Source organism: Aythya fuligula, chromosome 3 (genome assembly GCF_009819795.1).
Source record: "Aythya fuligula isolate bAytFul2 chromosome 3, bAytFul2.pri, whole genome shotgun sequence".
Lineage (NCBI taxonomy): Eukaryota > Metazoa > Chordata > Aves > Anseriformes > Anatidae > Aythya > Aythya fuligula.
This window is the reverse complement of record NC_045561.1, coordinates 55,335,117-55,359,518: the sequence shown is the minus strand read 5'-3', so window position 1 is coordinate 55,359,518 and position 24,402 is coordinate 55,335,117. Positions and strand designations below refer to the sequence as shown.

At 43.2% G+C, this 24,402-nt stretch overlaps 1 protein-coding gene across 1 annotated transcript in view; it reads left to right on the top strand.

Annotated features, from left to right (window-relative positions):
* The first annotated feature begins 16,037 nt into the window (after nt 1–16,037).
* Nucleotides 16,038–24,402, top strand: part of EZR (ezrin) — a 35,382-nt gene continuing 27,017 nt past the window's right edge. The window contains exon 1 of the mRNA XM_032185466.1: nt 16,038–16,148. Within this exon, the coding sequence (XP_032041357.1) occupies nt 16,137–16,148 (12 nt within the window). The 5' untranslated portion in view covers nt 16,038–16,136. The remainder of the gene's footprint in view (nt 16,149–24,402) is intronic.

Here is a 24,402-nt window from a genome sequence, read left to right as displayed (position 1 = left end):
TAAGTTGATGAAGCTTTGCTGATTTTGGTCTCCAGATAGGAGCATTCACCCTTACCCCACTTCTCCAGTCTCCAGATAGGAGCATTTGTGCTTACCCCACTCCTCCTGTGGGATGCTCAGCATCTTATGGCTCAGGTCACTGGGGGTTTATTTTTGGTATATAGCACAGCCTTCTGGAGAACATTCGCCACATGGGCTAAGTATGTTACCAGAACTTGGCGCCACTCAAAAATAGCCTCCAGAACACCTGGCAGATAAAAGATGTGTTATTTTCATACTCCGTATTTATAGAAACAGTTTGTGATTATGGTTGGGATGTTGTCAGTAGCTGCAGTCCCTCTTGTCTCCAGCAGGTCTGCTAGTATATCGGTAAGCATCTGATACCAAGGTCAGAAAACTTCCCTGGGAAAGATGAAAGACTAAGATTGCCATTTTGTGTGGTCAGAGAGCTCAACAGTAAGTGCTGTGTGCCACCCCATTCTGGGATGACAGACGAGATACATGTATAATTGCCTGGTATTCTTACGTGGGTGTGGATTATTCTCCAGTTGATCAAACTCTTATCAACTAAGGCAGCACTCAGAAAGCCCAACTGCAAGTATTAGCTTGACAAACCTAGCACAAGGCTCACCAAGCAGTGGTAATTACCTCCCTTAAATCTTGTGGAAATCACTATCACTGGAGTCCTTGGATTTAGTAATCAAGGTATTTCAGCAGTCAAGCTGTGTGCAGATGGGTGTTGTGGGAAATCCCAATTTCTACAGCCAGAGCTGCTTCTGGTAGTCAAACAGGTTCAAAATCCAACAACATACTGGTGTGGCCTCATGATACCTACATGTATAAACCCTTCATCTCCCAGAGGAATTTGTCTGTGCAGGCAAGATCTGTGTTAATCTGGAGCCTGAGCCAAACGAATCCTGGAGGGCATCTGCCAGGGGATAGACCTACCACGTGCTTAGCATGCAGGGAACAAAGGGAAGAAAGATAGGGAGGAAAGTCTTTCTACAGTCTTGTGTACTAAAAGCTATAGTAGAATATTAATTGGACTTTGACTGGTTCAGTTCACACCATTTCCTGATTTAGACCATGTTTTTGGCAAGTGGAGTTACAACATAATATATTAACTTTGCAGAAGCTGTTTGTCCAACTTCTGTCGCAGGGTTTCAGAGCCTGTTTCTGTTATGGCTTAAAATTATTATTATTATTATTATTATTATTATTATTATTATTATTATTATTATTCTCTAAAGTATTTAATTGTTTAAAGCAAAGCATTTGCTACTGGTCATTTGATAGTTCTAGAGAACAATCCTGGTTATGTATCTTTTGTACACACATTTAGAGCCGTGTCATGCTTTATTTGTATTTACATATGAAGTATGCATGCTGAAAGAAGGACAGAGAAATGCATTATTCCCAGCATCTGCCCATCCATTCATTACAATGAAGTTTTCTTCTTTCAGAAGGCAGTTCATTCAGAAATTTCCATATTCTATACCATGGGGTTTCCCAGGCTGTCACGTCTGTACCACTACCAAGCCATATAAAACAGTGTACTGTAAAATTTTACACAGCACTTCACAGAGCTGGGCTCTTCCATCACTGATAATCACATCTAGACAATAACATCTGGGATCTCTTGCCTCTCGCATTCAAAGCTTCATTAAAAGTCAGTTGAAACGTATGAGAGTCCTTTCAAGAATTTTAGTATAATTGAGGACATGCCCACAGTGAACTTTTTTATAAAGCTCAGTGCTAAATTGTCTTTACTTGGAAAAAGTTTGAGATGGAGCAGAAAGTAAATTTTGCAGTTTTCACATAATCTGCCTCTTATCTGGTTAGCTCTACCCATGCCATGTGTCTTAAGCTGCTCTATCCAAACAAAAATAAAGGTAGGTTCCTGATTAACAGTAGTTGCAAGACAATTTCCGTTGATTGGAAAGTCTAGATTCATTGACATTAATGTTCCTGAGTACGCAACATTACTTTAGTCTTGTTCCGCAAGGAGTGGTTCTGGAATGATCCACACCTCCCAAATGCTTCAACCACAGTTTAAAAAGAAAATCAAGACTTTACTATCAACTTAGAAAACCATCCATCAACTAAGATCTCAAAAAAGTTTTTATTTGGATGAAGATTTTACGGCCTTCGAGCTAACTATATCAAGTGCCTGCTCAAGCTGAGCATATCTGATGATATTTGGGAAACAAACCTTGACTGTTGGGCTTATCCCCTATAACTGAGGCAAACTTAGGTTCTCAAGGCTCTCATTGACTTTACTAGGAATTAAACCTGTGCCAAAATTAAAATGCAGGTAATTCCCCAACATTAAAAATGTGAAACTGCGTTGTTCATGGAAGCGTTGATTCATTTTTTATCTCTTAAATATCATAATTGTAGGTTACTACAACAAAGTTTTACCACCACCACAAGACAAAGGCATCACCAAAGAATGCAGTGCACAGCTTAGTTTTCTGAAAGCCCAGAATGGCAGAGAGTTAACTGTAACCGTTAAGGAGCAGCTTGTAATTGAGGAAAGTTAGGGAATGATGTTTTAGTCACGAAGGGTGATAATTTTAGGTTATAATTGTTCACACATTTATAATCAAATGCATAAAATCACATTCTACCTGCCTCATTAATATACAATTCGTAATGCACAGGAAGGGTAGACTGAGTAGTAGTCTCTGTCTTTGCATTCAGAAGGCGGCTCTTTTAAAAGGCTATTGTGAGGGGTGCTTAAATTAAGGGAATTTGTCACACACAAAAGTTTCTTACCACAGTGAACCAATTCTTGGCAACCTAATGAGAGTCTGAAAATCTGTTTGCAAAGCCAGTCTTGTTGCTTGTTGTGAGTGTTGCTGCATAGGAAAATAATTGCACCTTTTATCATGAAAATGTGAGCTCCAGAGTTCAGGGAAACAGCTTGCAATTTTGTAGAAGAGAACACGGGTCATTTTGTATGCATGCTCATTAAGGAAAGGAATTGCACCGGAATGTGGGAGGATAGAGAGTAAATATCAGAGAAGGTCCTATGTCTGCAAGAAAACAGGGCAGTTTGTATGCCTCAGAGACCTACGATGTGCAGACACTAAAGAAATGTTCAGTTTTTACTGAAGATCACAGAAGTAAGTTCACTAGAAGTTGTCTGTCTGCTGTTCCAATATGGATTAGCCAAGCAGTGTTACTCCTGTGGAGAAACAAACAAAAAAAGAATAATGAAATTTGAAACTTGTTCTGTGACTTAGGGAACAAGAATAGAGGAAAATCTGCCTTTCACACGGTGGCAAATATGACAGGATGATGTGGGGTTTGTGCAATTACATATTTATAAACACTTCCATTTTTTGAAGAATATTTTAAGATGCTTGTAAGAAATCAGTCTAATGTTGGGGAGTAATCATGATCCCTTGTGTTTCCTTTCTCATTCTTTTGCTTTCAGTTGCCCATCCTGGGCCTGATCTTGACTGACTGAAATTCATGAGGAGTAAGGCTAGCGTCTCTCATATGCTGCATTCAAGCTACATGAAGCAGAACTCATGTAGAAATATGAGAAACATGATGTTTAATAGGAATGTTCTGATCATTTTCAGTTCCTCGATTTTGTCATTGACAAGGTTGATTTACTCTCACGTGGCCGTAGGCTGGTAGCAGAGCTTAGGCTGGACCAAAAGCACTTGGTTTTCTCCAAAGTCTTGTGTTTGCTCACCTGACTGTGCCAGTACTCCCATAGAAATGCAGTACTTAACACATCTCAAGTGTTTACACAGCACTGTTGTAAAGCAGGCCATAAATTACTTCCTTTATGGATATACCAGGGGGTACATTCTGCTTACTGCCATATTAATTGGGTATCAATTATTAATGAAAAACAAAACAAGAAGAATAGTGAAACCAACTTGTTATGCTGCTAGGACAATATAATATTTACTGGTTGCTGTAGCAGGCCTTTTTTCTCTCTCTTGCCAGTGCTGCCCCATATGCTTGTGACAGTGAAGGTCCTCGAGCGTCCCGCAGCAGTCTGTTCCCAGCCCCGAGCACCTGCACTGAGCTCACCCCGTTTAGGGCAAGGGTTTTATTAACTGCTTACACAGAACAAAATTCTTGGTCCGACAGGGCTGCTGTGGCAGGGCCTTCGTGGGTAATTCCAAGCAACCCTCACCTGGCAAACCTCCTTCCTGGTTGCCGCCTATCCTCCAGTGAGAGAGTGTTTCGAGCAAATTCAGGATGAGCAACACCCTACTTCCTTCTTGGGAACGAGAAGGATTGCTCCATGCCTCGCTCCACCATCACCTCCTGCCCCTCCTCGCCTGGGGTGTGAACAGAGGCCCTCAGATGGGGTGAGGAGCAAGTCAAGGAGGCATGGCCAGAGGCAAGAAGAGCTGCACGGTGGGCTGGCTTGAAGAGCACCATGGACAGGCTGTGACTGGGAACAGAGCAGGCACTGGGCAAGCGAGTGGAGAAAAAGCAGCTTTGGGTTGGAAGTTGCAAAACAAATTGTGGAGCAGAGCCGAGCAGCCAGGCTTCTGAGGGCCCCAGGAAGCAGCATGTGGGTGCTGAGGAGCACAGCTCCAAGCTGGAAAGCTTGTGTACATAATGTGCCTGGAAGTAGGGAAAAGGAGAAACTTCAGTAATTCAGATAGCAGGCGTGTATTTACCTTCTCTCTCCCTGTTTTTACTTAGGTGTGAGCCAAATCTGGCTGACCTCCCTCCCATGAGCACTGCCACCAAACACCATCTAACAGACCTTCCCAAAAAAAGGAGTCTACGCACATAAATACCAGAAGTAATTAATGTATATACAGCAGAACACACTTGGAAAAAGAACAAGAAAAAAAAAAAAAAAAAAGAAAAAAAAAAGAAACCTTAAAGTCATTACGTTGAAGATAAGATTGAAAGAAAAAAAAAAAAAAAAAAAAAAAAAAGGAAGCTGTTATTTTAAATCATTTCTCCCCTCTCATTCCAGGACAAACAACACACACGGGCATTTAGCATAAGCTTAAAACTAACAGGACAACAGTTCTGACCAGCATTGGTTCAAAATCCCCTGATTATCGCAGATTTTTATCATTGCTGAAGCCCTAATTTGTTCCATTCATGTCATCCTGGTTTTCCAAAGAACTGACAGCTCAGCCCTTCCACCTCTACTTGTGCTTAAATAAGACTGCAGAAGAAACCAGGCAATAACACCATGACTAAAAGCAGCATCAGGCCTGTAAATTCTTACTGCCTTCAGATTGGCATGCACAAACTCCTAACTTTGTATTTGATAAGGCCCATAAACAGGTGGATTGCTGTCATCCTGCGCTCAGACTGACAGAATCGGTCTGATTCTGACCTCACATGTGCAAAAGAATTTCTGACTTTGTCCCTGCATGCTGCGTGCAGGTCTTTGGATAATGCTTAAACCATGAGCACAGTCCAAGGTTATCATTTCACATTAACAAGGGTTGTCTGAGAGAGCAATCTAAAGTAACCAATTAAGAATTACAATGGGAGCCTGTACTGAAGTCATGGAATTTTCTCCATAAGACCTCTCAGTTACAGTCCTGGTCTTGCCTCTGAAGGTCTTTGACATTGAGGCAGGACTTCAAGTTTGAGTCCTGTGAGAAGGGGTTCACTTACAATCGTTGCTCACTTGCATTGAAACAGCTTCCAGCTTTCATGTTCTTTTCTGCAAGCAGAGTTTCACTACAGCAGAGTTTGTCATAAATGGGTTCTATGGAATTACTTACTGGGTGTAAAAATGATTCAATCACCTCTTTCCTAATGTTCTGAGATTGCTTACAGGCTGAATTTGAATCCATCTGGCAGCTGAATAGGTAGCATTGCACTTCCTTGCAAGAGAGGAATAAGCAGGTTATTAGAAGAACATGAAAATAAGCTAAATTCACATTTCAATCCCGCAATATGCTTGTCAGTGCAAGTTTTACTGGGTTCTTCAAGGATACCTATTACAGAAATACATTGCTTAAGCACATGGAGTTGCTGCAATTTTTTCTCCTATGCATTAACAATTCAAAGAAAAATGTTATACCTGAAATTAAAAACCTCAATCTCAGAATTTTACAGCTCTGGTAAAAATCAGTGGTTAGAGATTTTAGAGCCAGGAGAATTTTGATTATTTGCCTCAGCTAACATGAAACTCAGTGAGCAATGCCAGTAACTTTTGTTTAGGGCTTTGTTTGAGTTAGATTGTTCTGCTGAAATTTAACACCTGCAAAAGCAAACAAAACTTTTTCTTACTTCTTATTTAAGCCATTATTTACCTACCATAGCTATGCAGTGGCATTTGAAACACAATACTTAATTGCTGCTTGGAGCCTAGAAAAAGAGATCGTTTCAAATACTACACATAAGGTACTGTGGGGAAATGGTCGGCATAATCTTACTTGAAACAGCACTATTTCAAAAGTCCTAAGCACTGCACTAAGGATACTGCGTGCTGCATTTTAACATAATTCCTGTAGAGAAGGATTTTTTTGTTTCATTCCTTTTTGCAAAATAAGGGGGAAGACTGAACTCTGAGACAAGAAAGAACTTTGTGCAAGAGTCTCAAGAGTCTGTGCTGTTATCTAAAGAACACTGTTCCTTATCTCTGCAGGCCCATACAGCACAGCTAAACCCACTACAGTGATGAGTGAGCAGTTATTTCAGGCAATACGGGTGGAGGGTGGAGAGCAACACAAGGAAAGGGCACATTTAGATGTCAGCAAGGGTAATACAATAGAAAAGCGTTCCTTGCTGTGACATTGCTCACGTATGGGACAATCTCCTAAAGGATCAGGAGAGTTGCTGTGGCTTGGAACAGAACTGGAAAAAATACGGCATTGCTGGAGGTGGTTGCACGCGGAGAGAAAGAGCTTGGGTGAAGCTCTGAGTGATGACCAGGACAGAGGTTTTGTTAGTCCTGTCCACGTTGATTTCCCGGGGAACCTTATCTGCAGGTCTCCAGGACACCTCCAACCCCTCCCAGGCACACCTCCTGTGAGGGGGGTCCCCACGTAAGGCTGGGTGGCATTCCTCGCGAGCACGTCCAGCTCTTACCCCACCCCGTGAATCAGCTGCACACCCAGTTTTGTTGTCGTATCTAAGGGCCGTTCGGCATTTTCTTGTCTCATAGCATGAGGCAGGTGAAGTGAACCTAGGTCACTGTTGGCCTTTCCACCCCTCTCAGTGCTGCCCTGCCTTGCAGAGCAGCCATGGAGGGCTGGGCAGCAGCAGTGCCCTACAGGCCTGCACTGCCATGTCCGCCTGGAGTCGGCCAAGCCCTTCTCGCAGGCTCTCGCCAACAGCCCTCAGAGACAGCTTCCCACAGACAGTAGCCAAGAAGCTGCCCACAGCCCCAGGCCCAGCACGCTCAGACACTGGGAACTGAGGTCACACCTCGGGTGTCTGCGTTTCAACATGCGGTGTCAAAACCAGGCCGTGTTACCTGGTGTGGCCTACTGCAAAGCCCTTACATTAACCACATCCACAGGAGAACAGTGTTTGGCCTTAGAAATGACCTCTGAAAAAAAAAAGCCATGGCTGACACTGTACTTCAGCCTCACTCCTCATCCGCCCTGGCATAGAGACCACAGTCAGGGAGAATAACACAGGGCAACCCACTCTCTCATAGGAAAGTACCTCACATAACCATGTACGCATGCCTTTGGGCCAACGTGTTTCACGCATGCCTACAAGATGTTCCAGCTCTTGAGCTCCTCGTCTTCCTCAGATCAAGGATCAAGGTGCAGTTGGCTTTGGAGATGATCCAAAGCAAGTCTACAATGGTCTTTAACGGACATATGTTTGTGCTAAGACACCCGAAGCAAAGTCTGCAAGGCCAAATGACATTGTTGGGAAAAATAGACAAGCTTCTCAGATACAGAAACTCTACTTCATATTCGATTGCTGCAACTACCGTGTTTTTACCAGAGCAGGCTAATTAAAGATACCAATTAGCTCATGAACCATCAACTGTGGGGTCAACAGATCCTCAGTCTCAACAGAGACCAGGTAGAGGGACACAACACACTGTTTCTCGAGTCCAGTAGCACCTCGCCCTTCTCCTCCCACACCGTAAGTGCTTGAAGGTCAAAACAGAGCCATGGACCAGCAAATCTGACTCTAAAGGCATTGCTAGCAATTGCTGCGAGGTCATGCAGAGGAAACCATGGCACAAAAGGTGATCATAAGGTTACATGTTATGCATAATCTAATAGATTTTTTCCCCTCGTCTTACTTTTGTCTTTTATTAAAAGAGACCAAACAATTCATCATGCAACCTTCTAAAGATAATCAACACATTAGTAAGTGAAACACAGAGCTGAGCTCTGTTTTGCCTAGGAGCAAATCAACTTTGTGTGAAATACGGGTTACATCTCAGGCAGCGCTCCAATTCTATTTCAAAGGTTCAAGTGGTACTCAATTAGTACCTAGGTCCTGAGTTACCTGCTGCAGACAGGTGAAATTCACCTGCTATTTTAAAGGTAGCATAATGATACCATTTCCCAAAGTGTTTAAAGGAGTTGCTAGCCAACACGCTACAAGACTCTGGTGTTTACCTTTTGTGTCATGCGTCAGAGGTAATTACTTCACAAACTAGGTGTGTCATTGGGAAGCACTGAAAACTCCCTTTGTTTCAGGTTACCTGAATGCCTCAGTGCAGCAGGTGAGCAATAATCAACCTGATCCCCTTCTCCTCCAGTGAGGCCTCACAGAAGTTACTGGGTTTGGTAGCCTCTTTGTTTCTGAGTTACTGGCCTTAAGGCAGCTGGAGCTGATTAGATAAGGTGACTGTATCTGCAGCCTTTAAATAAAATGAATTTAGTTTGCCCTTACTGTTTAGCAGGCTTGTTGAAAACTAATTAAGGATATATGTATCCATTTGTAAATTGTATATGAGCTGTTTGCTGTGAAACACAAATAGCTTTTTCCCATGAATGAATATTTAATTGAGGTCCAGGTAAGTCCTTACAAAATATCAGTTAGAATTTGGGTCTGGTGAAAGTAAGCAGTGTTCTGCTTTGTTTAGCAATGTCACCCTGCTTATACCTGCCTTGTATTTGGTCTTACGTATTTATCAGTGCCTGCCTGTTTTCAACATTATTGTGTTATCAGAGAGCAAACAGAGGATTTCCTAAGAGACAGAAGGATTCTTGTACTTCAGCCTCCAGCTTAGTGTCTTACTTGCAATATACCAAGGTCAAAATTGCCTTCTGTTACCTTCAAGAAAACCTTCTACTGTATATTCTCTTCTGATTCTGCACTAGTTGTTCCCTGTGCAGACTGAATTGCCTTTGGCCAGTTGCAGTCTGAGTGAAGCAGAAAGAGTTTTTGCTCCTAATTGTAGAATCATAAAGGCTGGAAAAGACCTCCAAGATACCTGGTCCAATCATCACCCTACTACCAATGCCACCCAATAAACCATGTCCCCAGCCACCAGCACCAACCCTTCCTTAAACCCCCCCAGGGACAGTGGCTCCACCACTTTCCTGGGCAGCCCATTCCAATGCCTGACTGCTCTTTCTGAGAAGAAATGTCTCCTTGCTTCCAAACTAAACTTTCCCTGGCACAACTTGAGGCCATTCCCTCTAGTCTTATCACTAGGTATCTGCAAGAAGAGGCCGTCCCTGAGCTCTGCACAGTTTCCTTTCAGGTAGTTGTAGAGAGCAGTAAGGTCTCCTGTGAGTCTCCTCTTCTGCAGACTGAACACCCCCAGCTCCCTCAGCCGCTCCTTGCAGGACTTGTGGTCCAGGCCCTTCACCAGCTTCGTAGCCCTTCTCTGGACATGCTCCAGGGCCTCCATGTCCTTCTTGTAGAGAGGGGAAAATCTTGCTTTGAAATGCTTTTTTTTCTACAGCAGAAGCAAACAATGCAGAGTAGTGAGGTTAATGTAATACCAGTAATAAACAGCAACACCACTATTACTTATTTTCTTTCTCTTGTTATTTGGTGGATTTTTAAAGGCTAACCAATCTTATGCTACAGAGCAAACCTAATATATAATGTTCAATGGGGAAAGGTCTTACTGCATAGAGCTTTTAAATATTTGAGACTAGGCAAAATATGGAGAAAACATCTGAAAGAGATGGTCCTGAGTGGAAAAATAGGGTGGAGTGACAACTGGGACCCCCTGAACTTTACCTAGTAACCTCTACCTCAGGCAATTCCTCCAGTTTAAATTAGAAAAAATGATGGAAAACAATCTTTCATTGTCATAGCTGACATTAAATGGCATAGTAATGCACAACATACATTACTGACTTAGGTGAGGCAAGAGCCATGCTAGATGTTTTATCCTGGCTCAGTATTTAACTGCAAATTGCATTATTGATACTGCATCTTCTGGAGTAGAATGAGAAATACAAGCACCGGTCAACGCAAACAACTTCCACAGCTTATACTGAAAGAGCATTTAGCCATGGAGAACTGGAAAGGCGTCAGAATCCCTGTCACTCAGTCTTGAGTCTGAGATTTGAGGCCTTTCTAATGTTACAGGCTTGATTTGAGAATCACTGGGCGAAACTCAACAGCGTACTTTATGCTGAAAGTCAAACAACATGGTCCTTCTGATCTTAAAAGCTGTGAGTCAGTATGATATCACAGGAAAAGAAATGTACTTGATATCCAGTAATTGTACATTTTATTCTGCATGCTTATTTTAGCCCTGAAATTCTGAATTTTGGTGCTCTCAGTTAAGTCGAAATAGCTTATTGTTTGTATTTTTGAACTCTTGCAGACTCATCCCCACAGTGAGAGCAATATAAAGGCCAGCAGTATATACAATTATAAAACAACTTGGAGTAAAAAAAAAAAGTCCTCTGGTATGTAGATTATTTTTTTTCCTATGTATCAACCAGTGAATGCTCTTTTTTTTTTTTTTTGCCTCCACCTCCTTTACTACTAACACCTGCTGTAAGCACACATCTGTGTTCCATTTGTGAAGCACATGAACTAAGTTAGTCAACATTATCTGACCTGCTCTTTTTGTCAACACTGTCATTATACATCTCTGGTTTGATGTTAAAAAAAAAAAAAGAAAGAGAGAGAGATTAAAAAAAAAAAAGTGAAAGAGCTGGTCCCTGTAGAAGGAGTTCAGACTTGCAGGGAATATTTGCAATATATGGCACCAAGCTCTGCTTTTAATCAGACTCCAAATATAAAAGCACAAAGGAAGATATCAAGGTAAAATAGAGATTACCTATCCAGGGGAACTCCCTTCCTCTTTCCTTTCTTATCGTATGCATTAAGATCATTATTTCATTTTGAGACGTAAAAGCTGTGTTGCCCCTAGTTTCCATTTGCTTCAAGTCTTGGACAAACATGGCTGGATTTACATGTGTGGTATAATCTCCACAAATTCAGCACATCGTGAATTTCATTTGTCGCTTTATACATTTTTAAACAATGCTTTGTGATGCAATTGTTCTCCTTCAATAGATTTGGAAAACTCTCATTACTTTTTCTGTTTGTTTATCTTTGTTGTTAAGATCAATAATTCACTGTGGATTTCAGTTACAGAGACCATTACCATAGATTTTCCTTCCCTGATCACATGTATGTTTAAACCTGCCTTTACTTAGCATGTCCCCATACAGCTCTGTGATGGTCAGCCAGAGGGTAACGTAGGCTCAAGAAATACTTGTGGGTGCAGCTGGAAAATAAAATGAATGCATGTAACTATTAGATAATTTAACGGGGTTTATTTCCAGGCCTGCTTTAACCTACCCATTTCTGAGTACAGAATGGACTTGTGGTAATCCACCCTTACTGGAAAAACGCATTGATGGAACTTGGCAGAAGCTTCTCATTTAGGAACAACCTAAAACGAGGAACAAGCTTTGAGCTCTTTTACCTTGTGTATCCCCTTCAAAAGAAACCTGGAGAATGTCAACAGTGCTTTGACAGAAAATGCTGGTCCCCGGTGACCTGAATTTGTCGGGTTTTCAATAAGCTCAGTGTGGGTAATGAGGAAGCAGCTTTCAGTTCAGGCAGAACTAGAACTCACCAGGTCCTTGGCCACACTTCCTGAAGTGTGACATTTCAGGAATTATAATGCCAATATTTCAGGAATTGTAATGAGGAATAAATTGCCTATTCACAGTCATGCAAGATGAAAGAGAAGCTATTGTCAATACATTACAATTCCTTTTCCTCCCACAGCTGTTGCAATTGACAAAGAAAATCATCCTCTTGGCTGTCCTAGGTGAGAGCAAATCTCTTTATATAAAGTGGCTCAGAATGTGGTCCTTCCTTTTACCTATTATACTGAATGCCTGTGAGTTGTCAAGAGGACAGAGTTAGCTACTCTGAATTTCCAGTTAATAAAAAAGCCCTGGAGTAAAAATGCAAAGAAATCACCAGAGATGCTGCAGAATTCTTCTAACAATGCCTTGCCAAAAATTCTAAATCTGGATACAGCTTCATGCATGTAGAAAGGAGGAGTTCATGTCTGCCTCTTGTTGAGACCACTGATTTTGCATTAGCAACCAAGAATGGTGGTTTTAGGACACAGGATTCCATATTTCCCAGTTCCAGTATGATCAAGCTTAGGAAGTTTTATTTTGACTAAAACCACTTCATAATGATAGGACTTTCTTGAGAAAATTCTGGCAAATTCTTTGAATTCATAAATGCTTTACATCAAGTTTGAATGTTATTCCAAGTTTAAGTAGAACAGCAAAATTAAATGGGGCTTTCTTTAAAACAGGGAAGGCAGGCTTGATGAGGATCTTAAAATGCAGTTTGGTTAGAGGGCAGTAGGGCACAAGAGCTGTTACAGGGAAGAAAACAGAAACTGGGATCTGCTACTGACCTGCTGAGCAATCTAGGTCCTTTCATCACCTCCTCTGCTTTAGTAATTCCTGTAAATTGTTAGTAATGCTATCCTCTTAATAAAGAAGGTTAAGTGTTGGATCAGAGCGGCTCTTAATCCTGTAACTTAAAGGCTTCATTTTGATTTGGGTCTTATGCTTGCTTGACTGTGAGATCTGACAGAAAGTGCTGTAGCTAGGGTGGCTACAAAAGCTTAACCAATGCCTACATGTAGAAGTAACCATAGATTTTTCATATGAAAATTCCCCCAGCTTCTACATTTGTATGTTTTTTTCATATTGCTATTTCTGCCCTAGACTGTTTTTGATGGGAGTTGATTTCATGACTGCTCTGACGTTCCCCCACCCAGACTCCAACGGGTATTCGGCCCGTAAACAAACTTAGACAATGCTTATCAGTATTATACCTGATGCCCATGCTCCAAAAATTCAGTGTGCTAACTGTCAGGGTACTCTCCAGAAAGCAAGAGAACAGAGGGTTTTCATCCCCTCTCTGGAAACAGGAGCTGGACTGGCTGCACTGTATCTGCAAAGGATGAATAGACTTCTATATAAAAGACAAGAAGGGGATAGCATTATATTCCTTTCCATCCATTTTTGGGGGAGGTGGGGAGTGAAACATAAAGGGAGAAAATAAGCTACAGAAGAGTTTCTTGCTTTAACAGAGACACCTTGGTACCCTGCCAAACTGCAAGTTTAGTAAGTCATTGGTGCTCTGCAGCCAAGGTGGTTTGACCTCACACAAGGCAAAAGCCCAAGAAGCCAAGGAAGCTAGGGGTCATGGACATGTGCTCCAGCCTGTCAGTTGTTTCTCGCTCCTTCCACAGAAGACAATTCTGCCTGTATGTATTCAACATGTTCTTGTTGGTTGCGCTTGGGTGGAGTGGTGTTGAGTAAGCCGGTAGTTATGGATACCATTGAGGTATCTATCTTTCCCCATATATTGCAGGTGATTGTAGGAGAACGGCACAGGGTTAGGTGCTGTGGCAAACAGGAACCTAAAGATTGTATGTTGCCACACTTAATTATTAGTCACCTAAATTCCTTTTGCCTCTACCTCTGTGTGATTAGGAAGCAATGGTAAGCGTAATAAAAATTCAGGGGGTTAAGCTTGGGTACATAAATAACATGGAAACAAGCTTACCTGACAGATTCAAGTCATTGAAGAGATTAGGATCTCTTAAATGAGGCATCACTCCAATATGGAGCTCCTGGTTGATGGTGTCAGAGCCCATGCTGAGCTTCAGACAGGAAAAGATTTGGGGAATGGAGATCTCTCTGGGTCAAAATGAGCTTCCCATTAAATCTGTGCAAAATCCGCTGTTTCTAAGGTATGCAGACACAAACATATTTTGGCTTTTCTTTTTCCAAAAAAAAAAAAAAAAACAAACAAAAAAAAGAATGGATGTTAACACTAAGGAATAAAAATATCTCATCTATACATTTTTTTTTTCATCCATGTACCCCCCAGAAAATAATCCACAAACACTACTTAGGTTTCTGAGTGAAAACTATAAAAACTGGGTTCTTTAAGTATTTCTTACTTGGAGCAGTCATTTCTTGTGCTTGGCAGTTTACCCAAAACAGTGATATTCTGGTCTGGTCCATTTCCTGTGTCCAGTATTACCCTACTGAATCCCAGCATCAACTTACTGCTTAAAAAAAAAGTACAGAAAGTACACGCATAAATCATATTTAATTAACGTGATGAAAGAACATCTCAGTGGATTTGCTCCATCTGAAAATGGAGGCCGTATCTGTTCCCCAAAGATGTTTCATCCCATGAACCTTTCTTAGAAGCTGTTTGGCGTAGACTATTTCTTCTCACCTGCTGTTACATGCTGTCATGCTGCAGGCTCAGTTTTGACGGTAAAGCTTCTTCTAATCCCCTGGGATCATGCAACAGGAAAGGAAGACAGCCGCAGATTTTGTCAGTCTCCAGCCCTGCTCCCCTCCCTTTTCTCTCCAGACCTGATGCAGTAACATTTCTTTCCTTTGAATGTGGCACTTCCAGTTGCTGCCTGGAGCAGTCTGTGAGGGAGGACACCGTGAGGACACCGTTTGGATCTTTTCTAATGCAGGACCTGAAGAAAACACAGGGGTGTCTTTTGTCTTACCAGCCCGTGATATCTTTCAGGGTCTCCCCTGCCTTGTATTTTTTCCATTTGCTGGCTGGCACTCACTTTGCTTTGCAGCTCCCCATTCTCATCCCATGCCTTTTCTCACCAAACAGCCTCATGCCACCTGAAATGGGGATGTTTCAGGCAGCGGCTGGGCTGCAGGCTGTATGGTTTCCTTACCCTCACAGCTCAGCTCCATGCCATCGCCGGCACAGCGGAAGAGCTGCGTCCCACACACCGTCGCCCGTGACTATGTAAATACGAGCTGCTCTTACGCCCAGCCAAGCGAGGAGATGCTGCGGGAGGCCCGCAGCTCCTGCAGGGCTCACCGATACCTTTATCTGCAAGGTGCGCGTTTATGGATGAAGAAGGACAAGGAAGGAACAAGGGGCAGAGGCACGGACTGTGTGTCACCTTTGCATGTCTGTGAATTGTTAGGCTGGTTGTATAATATTTTTCAGTCTCGATGGCCAACTGCATTAGCCCTGTCGCTTTGTACTTTCTGAGCTTGGATTTTGAAACTTTTATTTATTTATTTATTTTATTTGGATCCACAAAACCCATCACGTCGTTAAGTCACCACATCTCCTGATTTTTGGGGGGCTTCTGGCAGCACACTGACCGTGGGGACACAGGTGGAGGCGGCGGCCATGTTGTGGCCGGGCAGGGCGCCGGGGGCTGCCCACAAGAGGGGCTGAGGGGAGGCAGCGCCGGCGGGCGAGGGGCACGGAGGGGAACCGGGAGGAGGAAGAGGAGACGGAGCCAACCCGGCGGGCAAAAAGCAGCCGCCCGGCGTCGCCTCCCCGCCCGCAGGCACCTGTTGCCCGTCGCCTGGAGGAGCAGCCCCACCGCGGGGAGGGGGGATAGGGGGCGGCCGGGACCCCCTGGAGTCGAGGAGCCGGGATCCCCTGGAGGAGCCGGGTTCTTCTCCCCCCTTGCCCGCCGTGGGGCGCAGGGGGAGCGGCGGGTAATGGCCGGCGGTGGTGAGTCACCGGCGCGGCCCCACCTGCGTACTTAACCGCCGCCGGGCGGCCGGCGCCGCACTCGCGGGCTGCGCTGCCGCCGTGGCCGGGAGCGGCTCCTCCTTCCTCCTCCTCCTCCTCCTCCTCCTCACGGGGTGTTCGGCCGGGGCGAGGCGGCTGCCGCTGCATGAGCGTGTCCTTCTCGAGCCGGGGAAGCACCGAGAGCGCTGAAAATGCCCAAGCCGGTAAGCCTCAGGCAGCGAGGAGCAGCGCGGCGGCTTCACGGGGAGCCGGGGGGGGCTGCCCTCGGGGCGACGCGGAGCCCTTCCCCGCCGCCCTCCCCGGGGTGTGCAGCCCCCGCCAGGGGCTCTCAGACGGAGAGGTTTGGGGTTTCTCCGCCTGTCCGGGATGGCGAAAAGCTGCCCCGGAGCCCGTTTGGTGTCGGATGCGTTTGTATAGGGGAAGCGCTGCATCCTCGCGGCTGAAAGCGAAATTCCAGGGCACTGATGCCTCCTGCCGCGGTGCTGCTGGTGGGTCTGCTGCCAGGCAGCCTCTGCTAGCCAGTATTAAAATAAATAAATAAATAAAGGCAAAAATAAGTAACTTTTTCTTAATTAACCAAACTTATCTATCTTCAAATTTATTTTTTTAATTATTCCTTTTTTTTTTAAAGCTTCTTCCTCCCAGAGGTTTGCTAGTGTTTTTTCTTCTTTTTTTTTCCTTTGTTTTTAAAGCCTGCCACGCTCTGCCAGTTAGAAGCAGCAACTTCTGCAGAGCTCGCTGCCTCCTCATGCAAGGCTTTGGGTTTTTGCTGGGGCAGACGCACTGCTGAACCCCGGAGACCATGGTCTGGTCAGGTTGTTGTTGGCCTCTGTTTGCAACAGAGGCAGTGCCTCGTAAAATGCAGTGCAGTAAAGGAGTAACGTGATTATTCGCTACGCCCTGTGGAATGGCAGTAAGCAAGCTTATCTTTATGGTCATAAGCAATGGGCGTCCTACCACCATAGCATTAAACTTGGTTTAACTTTTTTTTTTTTCAAAACAGAGGAGCCTAAATTATCTTCCACTGAAGTTCCTGTAAACTTCCAAAAAAAAAAAAAAAAGCACCCAGTCTTTTTAAGAAATGCTAAATCTTCAGTCTCCCTGGATGTATTTAGACAATTGGAGATGACGTATTACGGCATATAAAAGCATATGTTGCAAGGGCCCTTCTGCAGGTGGGGGAGAAAATATGTAACTTACAAACCATGGATGCTAAATTCTGTGTTCGTGTGTGGATAATCTCTCTTAGTATACTATTAGTCGTTAGCTAATTCCAGGGTGCTTTCTTGAAAAGCACAACTTAGTTTAGGACAAAGTTGTATGGGAAACCATGGATAAGTGTGGAAGAAATGTTTAATCTTTTTTTTTGTTTGTTTGTTTGTTTGTTTTTAAAAGCCCATTTTGTCTGGCCTGGGTATGTGCTTATTCCTTCACAGATGATGTTTTTTGTTTGTTTGTTGGCTGACTCACCAGTGAATAACAAAGATGAATAGCGTAATCCCCCCTTCCACTGGGAAGGACAGCTGTACTCAGATGATTTCTGAGATGTAACCCACTGGCTGGAATTCATGGAGAAGACTCTTTGTCAATAGTTTGTATAGTGTAAGCGTTTTTTTTGCAATCTGCATTTAATCCTCTGTTTAGTGGGGCTAACTGCCACCATACTGGAAACGGGGGAATTTTGCCATGACTATTTTAATACAACAATTTAATTTGACTGCTTCAGACTGAGACAGTGACTTTGTGACCTTCCAATACACCTCATTTACTCTTAATACAGCTAAAAGGATTCCTATCATTTTGAAGGGTGCAGTGGAAAGGATGTAAAGATCCTAAATATCCTCCAAAGGCAAAATTGTGCTTAGAGAGAGCACGATAATGGCCTGTGGCAGGTGTGAGGAATGACAGTATGAATTCTGGAAACGCAGGGAGGCAGTTTTAGTTTCTGATAGGTCGAATATATGAGTACTAAATACTTGCTACCTAAAGCTGTTTGCATGCGTCTTGTCGGCTTGGCATAGGTAAATACAATGTTGTTTGGCAGATCCCATGTTGATATGGGTACAGTTTGACAAGCTGGTCATCAGTTGTCATCTTAAAATCTTTATTTCTAAGCAAGAAGCAAAGTTTTGTCAATCATCTTCTCCCTACCCCTAAGAAAACGAAGGTAAACCTCTGTATAAATCTTTTATTTTAACAAATTGTGCACCAGGGAACTTAGAGATCATGATTGGAATTCAGTCTTTCACAGTAAACTATTAAGTCCACTAACACTAGAACATTAGTGATTTGGTATTTTAATAGTGTACCATAGTGAAGTGCTATAAAACAAATATATTCCGGATTCTGTGGTAGTGTTTAGCCGTAATTACTCGGATCTGATGCATGTCTACAGCACTCAAAATAAATCTGAGAAACCTTCCAGAAAATAATTCTAAAGTAACTTTTTTTTATAATAAAAGCAAGTGTTAGTGTATAATTTAACACAGACATTCTGCTATGTGTAGCAGTTACGTAACAAGATCTCTGAGGTAAGCTATATATGTATAACTTCTTGTTCCCAGTTCATAAGGGTTTTTAACTGGGAGTTCATCAGCAGTTCAGAAGCTTAATTTCCATCTAATTTGTACCGTAGTTCATTAGGTTTTGCAAATGGTGGATTATTACATACAAAAGCGCAAGAGATGTCATCTTGTCCAAATCTTGCTTTATCTGAAAACAAGTGAAATGCTCAATAAACTTACTTGATCAGCCTCACATCTGTTCATTACTAGAGTGCCTGTGTGCTCGCTGCATTTTTCCTATACCAATATGATTCTAGTTCATTTCTGTTTCACTCATTATATAGATGGTGTTTTAGCTGAATTGCGTTCCTTTAACAAACCAAACCAATCTAATAAATAGAATTGCAGGGCTGTGGACTATTGAACGTTACTTACAGGAGAAGGAAATGTGATCTCTGTTCTATAGACCTGTTAATTTGATCTGACCTATCGGCATTCTCTGTTACTGTTTTTGAAGGTGGATTTTTTTCTTATAAAATCCCTTAAGAAAAAATGCTTTACAAGAAATGAAGCCAGCCTTGCAGCAGAACATTTAGTGTAGTGCCACACAAAAAATTTGTGTGCATGTGTATAACACTACAGAGAGGACAGCAGTGAATGCAATCCCACAGCTTCTGGTGCTAAAGAGCATACAGGTGAATAATACTGAGAGGTACCCTTTTCTCATATGTTTCCTAGCAGCCTGTGCTCAGAAAGCCAAGCATACTTAATGAAATCTGTCAGTGCCGTGGTAGTGGTGCAGAGGGCTACCATGTAAAGGGGTGTAAAGGCTTTAAGGTAATAAAAGTCACATTTCAATGGTTAAACTTGGAGGGGTGGAAGAAGAAGGAGGTCCCTCTCCATATGGGCTAAAAGGTCATTGATAGAATGGCTGTCTTGTCCATTGACCTATAATCTGTAGGGTTTCTCTAATGGAAAGCATTGATAGAAGGTGCTAGTGACAGCTTTCATAGAAGATAAGTTAACCATTTTCATCCTTGCCCAGAAAACACAAATCCGAAGCAGAACCTACAAAAGGCTTTGGGGATGACTGGAGGCAGAAAGCCTCCTCACAAAAAGGATGCTGGGCTAGTTTAGCCTGGTAGAATTAAGTTACCTGCTCTCTCACCTTTAAAATAAAGGTTTTAAATGCCAAAGAGAAGGAAGAACTGCTTTAAGCAAGACTTGTGGCTAAGGAGACTTACACATTAGACCAGTTAAGTTTTTGGTTGCTTTTCCTTCCCCTGTCGTCCCCCTCCCCTCTGCCTTGGTCTTACTAGGAGACTTCTCCAAGACTTAACGCCCTTACAGATAAAGTCTGACAAGGATGTGTTTTAATGCTGCTGCGTGTAGGAGTGCGGAACTGGAACCGATGACTCAAAAGGTTTTTCCTAGTCCTGTGTTATTAATGTGCTAGTGTGTGCTTGGTATTAAGTGGTTAGACGAGTCCTCCGTACCTGTTTGCTGTTGAATATACATGCCTTCTGAAAATGAACGTGGAGACCGCATGCAGGTCTTTCTCCAAGCCTTTTGCTGTCCGTGAGCACCTTCTGGCATTGCAATTCAAGAAGTTTGTCAAGAGATGAGAGTAACGATAGGAATTCACTTAAAATACAAGTAATAGTAATTATTGGTATTTCACAGATCTTCCCAATCTGTCCTTGACTGTGTATCTTCTAACTGCACATATGTTCTTATCTTCAAATTCTTCACACCAGATTGCTATAATTGTACTGAAAAAAAATCATAACCATATTTTCTCATAATTAAAATACTCTTGGCTTATGGATAGCTTTACATTCAGTCGGTAATAAGATTTTTGCCTTTCCTTGTAAGCACAAATTGGAATACATCAGGTGATATGGCATTTAGGGTACTCGGTACCAGGAGGTGTATAATCTAGTGCAAGGTGTAAAGAAGTTTATACTTTCCACATGTGCAAAGTCCCAGCCATGGCTGCAAAAGGAAGGTGAAGGATTCTATTAATAGTAAAAGTAGGGAGTAGTTCACAGACAGCTGAAGTTGTAGGAGGAAGAGCTCACAACTGTGCCGAAAACCCAAATTACTGTATGAGCTGAATAAGCATTTCTGAGGTCAGTTTGTTCTCTAGGTGCTGCAGAGAAATCAGAGTGTTAACTGTTAAAGTCAGCCAGTACTTAACAAATTTCTTAGCCTTCTTAAAGGGCAGAGGGGGGAGACGAGCTTTCCTATTCTTCTTCTTCTGCCCACATGAACATCTTCCTCTGTCCACACACACACACAAAAATAAAGAAAAAAACCCACAGTGATAAACCAGGACTTCTTGAGAATAAATCTTCTTGATGACCATCAAAGACTCCTGCATCAGTGTCATTCTTGCTTGGCACTCTGTGTCCAAAGAGCTTTATGCGCCCTGTAAATCCCATAATCACTCAATTGACCTTGAAGGAAGGCAGTGCTGCCTGAGATCACTGAACCACACTGCACACTGTTAAGTAATATATCTTGGCTGGGCTGTGTTCTTGTTTTTGAAACCTGGTTTCAGCATTAGGTAATGTTTAGTCTGTGAGCTGAGAAATACATCTCTGCTGAAGCAGCTGAGGTCTCAGGATTTTACCGAGCAGTGCTCCTTCCTTCTAGGAGGGGGAGAAAACTGTTACTGCGTGAGCCTAAAAAGACGGCTTAGCTTGGTGTAACAGCTAATGATACTGCCTCCACATTGCTCACTTGTTCAGATCCAGATTTTGTTTCTCCTTCTAGTCCCTGCTTCACAATGGAAAGTATCATCTGCTTTCATCTTTGAGAGAGCACGAGTAGCATGTGCTCAACTGGGACTAATGAGCACCCAACTCTGTCAGCTGTCAATTAAAATAAAAATCCTGAGTCAGAATTAAAATCCTGGACTTTCCTTCTGAGTGAGGAGGATGAGCAGTTGCTTAATACCAGTTACTTGCATTTGGGGCACTTCCACAAGTTCCGTAGCCTTCTGCTAGCTTTGGGATGTCACCATGGAATTGCCCTACAAGAAGATACGGTGCAGTTGATTCTCCCTCCAACTTCCATGAGCAAGTGCTCTAGCTATGGTATAAAACTGGGAGACGTCACTAATGCAGTCTCATCCTCTCTTGATTTATATCATGGCAATGTCCCCGTTCACTGTGGCAGCCCTAACCTCAGCATGGGATGTGTGTGGACATCCAGTTGATGAATCTTGGGCAGAACAGAGCTGCTCAACTCTGCCAGGAGACCAGCAGACACACAGAGCAGATCTATGGGCTGCCTACGCTGAAGATGTAGGGACTGAAGAATCTCAAGCCTGTACTGGGTGCTGCTATCTAGCCCGACTGGGCCAGCAGAGGACTTCACAGTCTGTACTGCAGCCACTTGGAGTTCTTTGTGGGAGCTCAAGTTATTCTTTAACATCTTGCTGAATGCACTTTAATCATGAAAGCTTAGCTGGCTTAGCTTTTTGCCTTTCTAGAGAGAAGTGATTATACAGTGTTCCTGATCCACAAAGTATGTGGTATAAATTGGCAGGTGGGTTTGCATAATTGATATATAGCGATCTCAGCATCGGGGAAAATAGCTTTCCCCTTCAAAACTGATGCACCTTTCAGTAGTGAAGGGCCTGCGAAGTTTCATCTCAGAAGCCCATAAGCATTTTTAGGAGTTAGATTTCACCAATCTTTCCAACTTTTTCTGTGTTACCTATAATGTTGCAAGAGCAACCAGTTTGTGATTAGCTGACATTCCAGGACTTGCAGTGGCCTACCTTTATCTGGGAGCAAACAGTACCTGTTGCATACTGTTTAAAGTACCTGGCTGGGAAGTGTAAGCGCTGCAGCGAGCTGGGCGTCTATCAGGCTGTCAGGCCATCGTAGGCCATCGCATCATATAATCCCACTCGTAAATTTTGTGAGTGCCATGTGATGTGTTCCGCCGAAGTCCACGAGATAAAGTGAAAGAACTTGATTACAGAGCAGGTAAAGCAGAGGGGTGAGGTATCAAAGCAATAAATCCCTCTGACAAATGGATTCATAACTGGAATGACAGATGAACACGCATCATCGCCTGGGCTGGTGTGACATGTTGCGCTGCTATTTCTCCTTCAGCAAACGCAGTTGGTTTTCTTCCTGCACTTTGACTTCTATAAGAATGTGGCTGGCCTCACCGGGTCAGGTGGAAAGCCCCTGCAGCCTAACACTGCGCCTCTGTTGCTGGCCAAAAGCTGATGCCTGAGGAAGAGTGTTTGAAAGATACGCACCATTGCTCTCCTCTGAGCTGCTGGGGTGTTGGAGGCTGAAAGCTCGTATATAATGAGTTACTGAATGGATTTCTGTGAACTTGTCCGGTCTCCCCTTGAAAACATGTGAACTCCAGCATCCGTGAGGCTGTCCTAGATAACCTTCACGATGTTTGAGAAGTTATCTACAAAACTCCTTGCTGCAGCACTGTTTGAGGAGCTGATTTCTCTTGCTCAGAACTGACTGGCTTTGATGCACCCAGTTTTTTCTGTTCTTACAAGCAGTGAGCACTTGGTCCTTGTCCACTCTGCCCATGTCTGTCATGACTTTGTGCTCTTACGTCCTAGGCTGGGTTAACTTCCTTCCAAACTGAGAGGTCCTGATGCACTTGGTTGATCCTTGCATAGGAGTTAGTTGTTCTATGTAAACTTCTTCCAGTTCATGTCTGGTGCAAAATAGTTGTGCCTCTTGTGATGTCTACATCTGGGAAGAGTGCAGCTGTTGAAAACTTTTCTCTGAGAGTCAGATCTTGGTCTCCTCAGACTCTCAGAGCATAATCTTGAGAGAATAAGACAGCCTCTCCTTGTGGTCACACAGCCTGTTCTGCTGCACTCTGATGTGCTGTCCTACCGCAGAAGAACAATCCTATCTTGTGCTAGTACTGCTCATACAGCGTCTACTCAAAAGTGTTGAGTGCTGGCAGGTTGTGTTGTGGCAGTCTCGAGGTGAGTATCTGCCAGGTTTTTGACCCTTGAGAATTATTCTTTGTTTTCCTTTATTTGTGCATACTGCTCTCTAGAAGCTATGCTTCTGCATAAGCACTGGAATAAAAGGTGCCAATATTAGTGCTTGTATTCATGGAAAGCTCCGAGGCACTTGCAGCTTTTGTTTAGGTAATTAATTCCTGCAGCCCCTGCTCCTGTTTGTTGCTAGTTGGTGCAGTGAAATTCAGCTGCTGTGTAAATCAGTGCCTGCCTGCTCGGTGTTTTCACTTGGAAACAATGTAGATAGGAAGAGTTGTTTTTGTTCTGGATCGAGATGATGAGATACTCAAATATTTTGCTTTTCTCTTGTGGGGATTGTGGAAGGATCATGTTGTGTAGCTGACTGACATAAGCATTAGAGATGTTAAGTTAACTTTTATTTTAGTTTCATAGTCTTTTGAAGTAAGAGCTTGAACATCGATATCTGCACTTGGCCTCATGCTACTATTTCTGATGGAAGACCACAAAAATGGTCTGGTTCCTACTGAATTCTGACTCTGCAAGATGAGGCTTATTTGAGGATGGGTTGTGGGGTTTTCTTGAAACTTCATGTGTAAAGCCTGAGCTTGCAACTTCACTATGTTTAATTGGATGTGATGGTTGTCATGACAAAATAGTCTGTGTGTGGAGGAGTTTGATCCAGCGGCCTCCAGCCTCGCTCTGTCTTTATCCTTTAGGTACAAAGGACCTGTTGTTGCTGCAGTCTGTGTTCTTAAACCCGTCCTGACGCTCACTGGGGGCAGACGGCTCGTCCAAGCAGCAGGGCCGTGACGAGTCTGCTGTCGCTGGCCGTGTGCTTGTTCTTTAAAGAGATCTGTTGCTTGTGTGCAGATATTCCTATTGCACAGCATCAAGGAGGCTTCAAGTGTCGCTTCTTTTCCACAGAACGCCTTAAGCCTTCAAACTAGTTCCTAACTTGGTCTGTGT